This window comes from Pygoscelis adeliae, unplaced genomic scaffold, assembly GCF_000699105.1.
Source record: "Pygoscelis adeliae isolate BGI_AS28 unplaced genomic scaffold, ASM69910v1 Scaffold610, whole genome shotgun sequence".
Lineage (NCBI taxonomy): Eukaryota > Metazoa > Chordata > Aves > Sphenisciformes > Spheniscidae > Pygoscelis > Pygoscelis adeliae.
In genome coordinates this window covers 181433-192395 of record NW_008824008.1, presented here as the reverse complement: position 1 = coordinate 192395, position 10963 = coordinate 181433, and the positions used below count along the sequence as shown (strand labels likewise).

The following is a 10963-nucleotide window of genomic DNA, read 5'->3' as shown; positions in this document are numbered from 1 at the left end:
CTTCAGGCGCTCTCCTGCTGACCTGTGTTCCTTCTCCAGGCTCTCAGCACTACTGGGCACTAGTTCTTGTAGTGTTACCCTGGGCAAGCCACAGGAAGCCAGTTTTGCAAGGGGGTCCTAAAAATGAGCATATGCTCCCAGCAGGATTTGAAAATCAACTGAAGAGGGTCAGCAGTTTCCATCAGCTATAGCTGGAGGTGGTACTGGAAGCATTGAAACGTGCCAGAGTTTGTTGTGGCCCAAAGCCATGTTTGAGCTGGGGAAGAACATGGTGCTTCCATTTATCAGATCTGTGGGATGGTGAGATCTTGTTTTTGGTGGGAGGTAGCAGAGGTACATAAGAGGCATGGCAATATGATTGGCTTTTCCTGTCAATGTTTTGCAGCTTTCTATTCTCATAGTTATCATTTTAAAAAGTCTCTGGTAATTACAGCTTTATCCTCATACAGATCCTTTCCCTAATTACCTGTGCTTCAAAGCATACGAGGTGTATTACTTGTTATTCCTTTTCTATTTTTCCATCCCTGCTTTGGCAAACTCTGCCTCAGTTCACAGCTGCAAACAGCTTATGGGCAAAACTAACAAAAGAAGGCTCATTGCTGTGTTAGTCAGTTTGCCTGTTGATTGGCACTCCAGTCGCTTGCCTTTTGTTTCCGCTGTATGAGAGCTCCTGACTTGAACTGGCTGGGTCAGGAACTGTCTATGAGGTGGCTGCAGCAGGATGGCCCTCAGTCTGTGGGTCAGCTACCCAGAAGTCGCCCTAGAAAAACATCTCATTAGCTTCTCTTGCTACTATGGGGACCTGTGCTATGTGAACATCAGCTCAGATGGACACCCTTGAGCTATACCTGTATCTTTAGACAGCAACTAGATCTGTGCTAGAGGATTTAGGCCTTGCAATGAGGCTGATACCACTTGTACACGTGGAGTTGAGCATAGGGTGACCCTTACCCTACGCATACGCATATCACCAGACTAGGAACTTCTGCTACTGCCTTCAGTACTAATGTCAATGTAATGGTCATGTTTACAAATGCCTTCTGCATATTCTGTTTCAGGTATTGTGATTGTTTTGCAAATGGTGAATTCTGCAATAACTGCAACTGTACAAATTGTTATAACAACCTGGACCATGAAAATGACAGGCAAAAAGCAATAAAGGTGAGGGGCCTCTTCCCCTGCTCCCTGAAAGCCACTTAGTTTGTGTCTTCTGAAGCTATGGTGTGGGGCAGAGTACGTGTATAATGCTCTGATCTCCTCCCACATGTGCAAGGCTTAAGTTCTTTTATTGCACATCTAAATTACGCTCCCCGCATGCAGTGACTGACCCTTTGGGTCTGCATTGACAGGCCTGCCTTGACAGAAACCCTGAAGCCTTCAAGCCCAAAATAGGGAAAGGAAAGGAAGGAGAATCGGATCGGAGACACAGCAAAGGGTGTAACTGTAAACGCTCGGGATGTCTCAAAAACTACTGTGAATGTTATGAGGTATGAAGCATTATCTCATCTTAAAGATACTGGCTTTTTCCCTTTAGTGCTGTGACTTCTCTGATTTTCTTTGTCTCTTCTTTGTATTGCTGTACTGTTTTCTCTTCTATTCTTGTCTATCGCTATAATGTTACCTTGTCTTCCAGCAGTTTGCACGTAGAAAGCCATGTATATGGCAAAATTGATCACTTCTCTTGTATAAGTTTAATTTTAAACCATGTAGCAACTTTGAACTCCGGCTTGGATTTGTCCTTTACTGAAGAGCAGCATTGCCTAAAGAAATGTACTGCACCGAGTCTCTAGGAGGAGTTGGAGCAGCATCCCACAGACACTCTGGGGTAGAACATGTCTGTGGAAGACAAAAACAAAAGTTGTGTCAGCTAACTGACCAGTCTGTGGATGTAGAGGCAGTGGCAGACTGACCTGTCTCATAGCTCAACCACCTAAATTCCACCGGAAACAGTAGATTGGTGAAGAAAGGGATGGGTGTGAAACCATTGATTTGCATTTGATTCAAGTATACATTCTGGGAAGGCATCTCAGTTTGAGGTGAGAATTTAGATAGAAAACTACTACTTGGGGGTTTCTTCTTGTGGCTAATTGATAAATGATTAAAACAAGATCTCCTTCTTGTTGTGGCTTGTCATAAAGGGAGTCAAGGTTGCAACAGGTTTCTCATGTTTTGTTTGTTTCTTTCAGGCAAAAATCATGTGTTCTTCCATATGCAAATGCATTGGCTGTAAAAATTTTGAAGAAAGCCCAGAGCGAAAGACATTGATGCATTTAGCAGATGCTGCAGAAGTTAGGGTCCAGCAGCAGACTGCTGCAAAGACCAAGTTATCTTCCCAGATCTCAGATCTGCTGACAAGGCCAACACCAGCACTCAGCAGTGGTGGTGGGAAGTAAGTTAATGCAGCACCCTGTTTCAGTTGCTTCTAAGATGTTTTTTCTGACGTATGTGACAGGTATGTCCCTGCCATCTTTGAATGATATCTGTGTAAGCTGTAGAAGTAGGAGCACTCAGGTGAATGGAGCTTTTTGTTCACACAACTGTGCTTTCTGTGAAACCTAAGGTATGCCAAGCTTAGCTGTGTTCAAGCACATAACTAAGTGTTGTCCTCTCATGGTTGCCCATGTGCTCACAGAAAGCATGAAGTACAAGTGTCCCATTTACTGAGAGGATGTAATCCTTGAGCTGCCCTTATAGTAAAAGCTGGAGAATTGTTCTATGTACCTGGGCATTTCAAAGTCTATTTCAAAATGTACATCAGTGGAGGCAGGCACCAAAGCACAATGGCCCACCAGTTCATTTAACTGTAACTGTGGCTTATTCACTCCCTGTTGGTTGTCTAAAGGCTCTTGGAAGCAATGGGACAGGTGAAATCTCATCAGTCCTTGTACTAAAAAGTTGCCCAGCCCTGGAGTTAGGTGCTTTGTGTGGTTTTGCTGAGAGTGAGTGGATCTTTCTTGGTTTCAGGCTGCCCTTTACGTTTGTAACCAAGGAGGTAGCTGATGCAACCTGCGAATGCCTTCTCGCACAGGCAGAGCAAGCGGAGAAGATGGGCAAGTCAAAAGCTGCAGCAGAGCGCATGATCCTGGAGGAGTTTGGACGCTGTTTGATGAGAGTTATTAACTCTGCAGGGAAGTCCAAAAGTGACCCTTGTGCCATGAACTGCTGACTCGTGCACATGAGCCACAACAAAGCGAACTGAACAGAACACTTAAGGCACAGGGACACTTTGGTTTGGCATAGAGGATTTAATAATATTTGTTAATTTGCTGCTTGTTGTAAATTGACCTGCATAAGATTGAAACAAGAAAATCTTTTATAACAAGATGTAGAGCCTTTTAAATCTTAGCTAAATCCTCTTCTACTTAAGACAATGCCTAAAGGTCAATTCTTTTTCCCGATGTACAGCTTTTACCTTGGGTTTCTTAAGAATTAGATGTGTTCTCCCCTTTCCCCCAGAATAATTGCCTGAAGGGCATATATAAATTATTATAATATATATTATTTACAGTGTATGGAGTTGCATCACTTTGTGCATACAGGAAAACACAGGTGATGTCAACAGCCAGGTGATGCTTTTGGCAACAGGCCTGTAATAAGGAGGTATCAGTGTATCCAGGATAGTTCTGAAAGAATGTAAAAATGAGCATCTAAATGGAAGGTAGTACTTGTATTTAGGACTTGACACAGCATGTTCCTTTAGTGCACGGAGTGCTGTGAAATACACAGGCAATAGTACAGAGGGGTTGCTTGCAGATTTAGCATTGGGCAAGTGGTGGAGAATCTTGCTGAAGTGGGGCCCAAGGAGTTTAGAGGTGAATGGAATTAATGGGAATTTTTTGATAGGAATGTGGCTGAGAGCTCAGATGTTTCTCAAGCTGGAACTTGAAGGCTAAGACAGTGGCCTTTTCTCAGAAGTGAGGAAGAGCAGCCACGCCACAATGCTGGACTGTCTGCCCAGTGTACAGTGTTACCTAAGTGTGCAGCAGATTGATGCTGTTGCTTAGGTGAAGCTTGGTTTTTCAGAGGTCTGCAGCAGCCTAATCACTCACTGGAGGTAGGGCTGTGCAGTCCATTGTGTCTTCTAGGATCAAGCTGTAACCCTGGAAAAGTGTTTAAGTCTGAGAAGCTGAGGTCATGGGAGACAGTGGAACCACAGGTGTCTTAATGAGGACTCGAGACAATCTGCATCCAAATCGACTTGCAAACACAGGTAGGGATCATGTTCAGCCTGGTTGTGGGTCTTCAGGATGCTGCTTCTCTGTATGTTGGCAATTTACTTGGTGTAAGGGGTTTTTTAGTGTTGTTTAGAATGAGTGCGAGAGCTGTGATCAGAGAGGATGCTAGCACAGAATCAGGATTGCTACCAAAACAGATGCACGGATCCTTTTACACAAAGCGGGGGGACAGGGGGAATCAACTATAGCTGTATATAGACTAGGGCAGAGGATTTTTTCCGTGTTTGTTACAGGCAATCTCAGATCACATTTTTGATAATGGAACACACTTGCAAAATTAACCTGGTAGGTTACTTACCTACCATGAACGTCAATAACCATGTTTAATCACAGGCATTTTTATTACCTGTCTCATTGCAGCCTGAACTAGCTAGGTTTTTCCAAAAGGGATTTTGTATTCCATGTGTAAAACTGTAAATACAGAGAAATGCAGCAGAGCTCTTCCTCCAGGTTTTCTAGAAGGGCCAGGCTGGGGAAAGGTAGGGGCTAGGCAAACCAACAGCAGAGTTAAGCGCCTACATGTGTGATGGCAATAGGACGGGAGGATGCTTCCACTCCTGCCTTCACCCCATGGTCCTGTGCACTGAGCAGAAAGCCCTTTCTCCTTGACCCTTCTCTGGTGCCTCCTTGAAATCCCTTGGGGACACGAAGGGCCTGAGAGGTGGCCAGCAGCAGTGGCAGGCCCATTGAGTGGCCATTTGACACAAGATTTGACCTGCCAGTCGCTATCTGAAGGGTCTTGTCTGCTATTAACATCTCCCTGCGCATAAATAGCAAGTATATTTGTGCAAATCTCTGAAAAGGGAATCCACCTTTCATGTAAGTAAATGCCATTTTTTTTCATAATTGGGACTTGGATTTACTAAAAAAATCAGTGCAGTAACTTCACATGTAGATAGTGCAGACATTCAGTTTACTTCTAGTGACCTAATACAGTATGTCCAGTAAGATTTGTATAAATGTAAATTAGTGTAAGTGAATAAAGTAATACCTACTTACATTATTTTTCAAACAGATTGCAATATGCCTTCTTTTGTTTAGACTTCAATCCATGTTAATTTTGTATATATTCCGTGTCTGACTCTAAATTGCACCTTTTGTGATGTGTATTTATATACAGTGTGCAAAAACACTTGTGAAATTTAGATTACAGTTGTAATTATGTATGATGGCATTGCTTGAGAATATTTTGCTTGTAAAGACTTTGAAGGTGCAATCAAATGCTCTTAGTTCTTCTATTTTTTTTTAACAAGCTTTCTCAAATATTAAGCTTGGATTCCTCTCTCCCCTCTCCCTGGTGTAGAATGTGTGAATTGGTTTTTGTACTTCCTTAGCCATTTGCATCAAACTGCTGGACAAGATTTACAGTCAAGTTCATCCAGTTACATAAAAATAATTGGGAATGGGGCAAGGGTTCATTTTCTAGTTCTGTTTACATCTGAAAGTAGAAAAATTAAATTTATATTTACTAGACCTATTCAAAGAATACACTTTTCTATATTGTACAAATAAAACAGCCAGTTAAATCACAAAGAAAAATAAACATTTATACTATTCTGTAAATACGATTTTTTTTTTGCACTCCTTTCCTTCAGCACTGACAAATATACACAGAAGATTTTCACTGAAATATCAAAATAAATCTCTTAACATTAGGCCCGCTTCTGATGCAAGTACTGGCTTGGATTTTCAGTATGAGATCGAATCCTACAAGAGAAGCCCTGGGTTACCGATGTAGTATCATGCATGGCAATTTGTGGCACATTGTGGCACAGTTCATAAAGCACCAAAATGTGTCAACCAAGCCAGCACCAGGTAGTTGAGCCCACGTGATAATTTCTCAATTTATTTTAAACTCTTTAATGAGAAAGCATATTTTCACGTGCACTGGCTGGACAAGAGTTAGGTTCAGACTGAGCAGAAAGACATGCAAGGCCATTCCGCAGCACCCTTGCAGACAGCAGGGTGCTACACAGAGCTTGTTGAGGACCCCAGGCAAAGCTTTGTTGAGAGCCTTAGACTGCTTGTTAGAAGGATGCAATGCACTGTTTTCTTGTGGCATTTGTGTCTTTTTGTGTCTCTCTTGGGGAGGAGGTTTGTGAGCAGCTCGTGCAAAGCCATATTACTCAGTTGCATTAAGGAATACAACTCAATTAAGAGAGCTTGTGGTTTATTTCTGCAAAGTAAAACCTGGTTTTATTTTTGTGCATCCAATTTCTACGTTCAGCTCTTCTAGCAGCTTGGTAAAGGTAATATATGATTTGATGCTCAGGGAGCCTTAGGAGCATTGTTAGGATGTTGAGCGAATGAAAGATGTTACGGGACTGAGCTTTTCCCCCCTAGCACACCAGCTGCCATGAGAGAAGGCTGTTGGTTACCTTAGGCTGCAGTAGGGGACTGAGAGAAGGAATGAGGTGCTCCAAGTGATTTAGGAGTGGGTTTGTACGGACCTCATGGAGGGCATGGTGATAGCAAGAGTGAGGGTGTTTCAGAGAGATGGTAAACATCTAAGCAAGGAGTTGCTGGGAAGATAAAGCAGTGTCCAAAAGACACTATGGGAAAAGGAGTGGTGCAGAAAATCACTTGGTCGCAATTATGGAGTTATGAATGCTGAAAAATTCCACTGAAACCTGACAGTTCCTGCCATGTGAGTACAGCCAGCAGCATCTCTGGTGGGCAACAGCAGGTCTGTATTTTTGGAAAATAATGGCAGTTGGTACAGGGTTCCTATAACAACTGTCAAGCTTTCTTATACTATTGGCTAGCTTTTTTAAGTAGATAGCTGCCACACTTTTTTCTAAGAATGTGCTTTTGCTCAAACGTCATTCTACCAAGCCCTGTAAAACTTCCTCAACATCTCTTGAAAACCTCTGTCATCAATATTTCAGTGAATTACAAAAGGATGTGTGAACTGTGGTGGTCATGGGTACACGCAGGTCAGCCACAGGAATGCACAGAGCCCGACGTCAGCCTATCTGCGCAGCGGTCTCCAGCTCAGTTCACTGATCGGCAGCAACTGCACAAAACCCATGAGAAATTCAGAGATGGGGAAGCCCTGTGCGCAGCACGCCTGCCATGTTCACAACTTCACCTCAGCGGCCAGGAGCTCATGCGCATCTTCACGCAAGAGCTTCCCATTCCGGGGAGAGGCTCAGTATGAATCAAGCAAGACAAGCTCCCTCAGCTGTAAACAGGAAGTGGCAGCAGGCTGATGTCCAGCTGAAAAAAATGCACAGCGAGGAAGTGCCTGTTCCCGATGGCTCAGCTGATATTCGGGCTGGAGATTTAGGCAATGCAAATGTTACATTATGTGAGTGCAACCAATCTACCACTGGGATTTCAGCAGCATTTTGCCAGTTGTCCTAAAAATCACGTATATATGGGAGGGAAATAGTTTCCTGCAGAGTCTCTGGTAGCTGGAATGGCTCCATGTCAGTGACAGCTCCAACATGGCTTTTTGCATAGGTAATTGGACTGGAAAAAAAAGTCTAGATGTTTTGGTTTGCTACTCCCAGCAGAGAACACATGAAGTTCTGTGGTGCTGCTGCTCTCAAAGCAGAGCTTGAGGAATTGAGTGCAGCAGCTCTGCTCCTATGACGAGTGAGTAGGACTAAGGGGAGGAGGAAGAACCCAAACCAACCAGGGACAGTTTTGTCAAGTCACTGGTAGGCAGAATGGCACCTTGAATACTATTCCTGCCCTGGGACATGGTGGATCACCATTTTTCATCCTATCTCCAACATGCAGCTTGAAAGTAACTGAACAGCCAGAGTTTTGTGGAAAATAGTTGCCTTCCATCTCTATGGATGCAACTGCTGTTCTGCATGACAAAGGGAAGCTATTTAGCAGCAGTTATACCAAACTTCACTATTCCAGATAAAGCACTGCATACCAAGGCAGCTTCCTTGCCATGGAAATGAACTGAAGAAGCCTGTCCTACTTGGTGGCATCAAATCTGTGATTCAAGTAATCAGTGGAGACAACATCTGAATAGGAGATGCCCTGGGCTGCAGGACACACATCAGCTCTGGGAGGATGGGGCCATGTGGCACAGTTGAGTGTGTGACCTGATGGGGCCATATAATGGGACCTGAAACACTTGCCCTGCTGCAGCACACCCATATGCTAGTGCCTGGGGCTCCTGCCCAGAGAAGAGGGTGTTAGTGCCCCTGGGTGCTGCTGGGCACAACAGCCTGGTCACAGCCTCTGCGCTGCCGTCTCACCTTCATGGACAACAGCCTCTCTGCTTAGTATCCACTACCTCACTTGTAAAACATGGGGCTTTAGGGGTACAGTTTGATATTGTAGTCCCCCCTCCAGGGGACCTAGACTTAAACAGCTTGTTTAGCTGTTTGAGACATCTAGGAGCGGAGACTAGAGCTTCTGTACAACTTCAGTGCCATTTTCTTTTCACATCTTTATTTTCCTTTCTAAGTAAAAGTTCTGCAAGCTTTCTTGCCTCCAGCTTTTTTAAAGCAGATCTGCTTTGGTGAAATCAAATTGCCAGCACACGATTCCCCCCAACCGCGAGGAAGATGCATCAATTTTCTCCTGGCAAGAGCACTCACAGCACTAGGCCACCCAATACCTCCAGGGGACACTCCACAGTGTCCCCTACCACTTTCCCAGGCATCTTGTGCAACCATTCCTCATCCTGACCTGCCATGCAGGTCTCATGAAAAATGTGGCTGCCTTGCAGGATTGCTAGATGGAATCAGATGAACCTCCTTGCTTTGCTCAACCAAACTCTGATCAGATGGTTTGCAATGGCCCAACACATCAGCACTTATCAACACCAGTTTTGCTGGCCAAATCATGGAAGACACCACATCACTTCCTCGCATGTGTTGTCTAGATCTGGCCATCACTGAGCCTCAGTAGGGGACAGCCATCCTTAGAACAGCAGTGAGTACTCATGACCCCGCATGGGTTTGGCTTGACTGACAGCTACCCAGTGGTGATGGAAACAAATGTCTTCCTTTCAGTCTCTTCAATCTGTGCTTTCCACAATGGTAGTTCAAGTTCAGGTGTTTGGCATGGTTTGTTCTGATGTTTAAGTAACATCGTGTTATTTCCTTTACTAAGATTGTGTAGTGATTGTTGACGCACAACTCCCCATCAAATAAATGGTTCGTGAGGGTGGGGAAGAGCAGACTTTCTCCCAGAAGCTCCTGGAAGACTTTCTGTTCAAGAGACAAATGCCATAGCTTGGTGTTTCTGTTGCCATCTCCTACTTTGCCATACCGGTTTAGGACTTGTTCCGAAATGCTTGTTATGTGGTACACACTTGCCGAGGGCAGACTCACTCCACCTAACTTTTTTATGTAGAGCACTGAGCCGCATCTTAGCCTGCTCTTGTCTGACTCAAAGAGGGAAGCAAGACAAGCCTCACATTGCAAGTCAGAGGCTAATTGCTCAGCAACAAAGCCCGCGGTGCAGGTGACGCTCTGTGCATGCAGTGATAGGTCTGTCAGCGCATTACTCAGTGCAGCACCATGCAAAAGAAGGCCTGCACAATAGGGGTATTCTGTTGCCAGTGTCCTCCCATGAGCTGGGTTATACTGAGCACGAATGCTGCCAAGGGTCAGATCTCTCTTACGAGACAGGGATATGTCCAAGGAGCTTGTTCTGCCTAAGCCACTGCTGTGTGGTGAGCCTGGTGCCAGGCTGCAGCTGGCCAGTAGTTTGTGATAAGCGGCCTGGAACACAGTGCAAGTGGGGCTCCTGCTGCTGCCACAGGCTTGCTGGAGAGCCCTGAGAAACAGCTCCAGTGGGTCAAGGCTGAAGGCATAGGTGAGGAGGTGGTGGGAAGGAGTGCCTTCTGGACACATATAGTTGGTGTAAAGCCACTTGAGGCTTTCGGCATTGAGCAAGAAACTCAGAAATCCTAGTTTGCGTTTGCTCTTAATAATGTATCTCCCCACAGAGTCCGTTAAGGTGACAAAGAAGCTCTTCGCCTCATTAAAGAGGTGGCTTATTTTGGTGTAATTTCCAGCTAGCAAAGGCCCCTTCAGTCCCCTTCTGTAGGGACCTCTACCATGAAATATGTCGCACAGATGGCTCATCAAACGCACAAACTTGACAGTACCACTGCAGTTCTGGAATGAGGCCAGGCCCAGCTTCTGGAGGTGTTCCAGCGCATCAGCAACACCCTCGCTGAACAACAGGGTAGCAAGGTTGACCTTCAGGTGGTAACTCTCCTCACTCCCAGGTCCACCTGACTTGGGACTGCATGGCTCTAATACCCTCTGCTCCTGCAAAGCTGCCAGCTCCACCACATGCTGCCACCGCACTGTGTCACTGAGCCACTCTATTTTCTGGAAGCACTGCAGAGCATTCCTTATCAGCTGGAGTGCATGGCAGATGTCAAAAAAGTACGTGATTCTGTGAGCAGAGCCAGGCGGATGCTGGAAAGTGCACTGAATCCTTTCGGGATCTATCCTGATCCCCAGAGCTCTGGCAGTCTCAGCACCACGAGCAGTGGCGCCTGACGTCACAGCCAGCACCGTGATGCCAATGTTGTTCAGCTTATTGATAGTCTGACGAAGCAGCTGAGCAAGTAAGTGGCCGGTCGTGCTGTTCACAAAGAAGTAGCCAAGTGGAGCTGTCCAGGGACTTGAGATGCCAGCTGCCATAAGGATTATCGCTTCTGAGGCCAGCGGAGCTTCATCAGCATCAAGGACACCTGCTCCCAAGTCAACAAAGCCTGTCAGGCGCTGGGTCTGTGG

At 45.2% G+C, this 10963-nt stretch overlaps 2 protein-coding genes across 2 annotated transcripts in view; one reads left to right on the top strand and one right to left on the bottom strand.

The window, feature by feature from the left end:
• The window catches only part of LIN54 (lin-54 DREAM MuvB core complex component), a 35666-nt gene extending 29871 nt beyond the window's left edge, over nucleotides 1-5795 (top strand). The window contains exons 11-14 of the mRNA XM_009325963.1: nucleotides 1059-1161; nucleotides 1350-1487; nucleotides 2187-2389; nucleotides 2965-5795. Of these exons, the coding sequence (XP_009324238.1) occupies nucleotides 1059-1161; nucleotides 1350-1487; nucleotides 2187-2389; nucleotides 2965-3166 (646 nt within the window). The 3' untranslated portion in view covers nucleotides 3167-5795. The remainder of the gene's footprint in view (nucleotides 1-1058; nucleotides 1162-1349; nucleotides 1488-2186; nucleotides 2390-2964) is intronic.
• A 2888-nt stretch (nucleotides 5796-8683) lies between these two features.
• The window catches only part of THAP9 (THAP domain containing 9), a 2536-nt gene continuing 256 nt past the window's right edge, over nucleotides 8684-10963 (bottom strand). The window contains 1 exon segment of the mRNA XM_009326036.1: nucleotides 8684-10963. This exon segment is cut by the window's right edge and continues 27 nt beyond it. Within this exon segment, the coding sequence (XP_009324311.1) occupies nucleotides 9149-10963 (1815 nt within the window). The 3' untranslated portion in view covers nucleotides 8684-9148.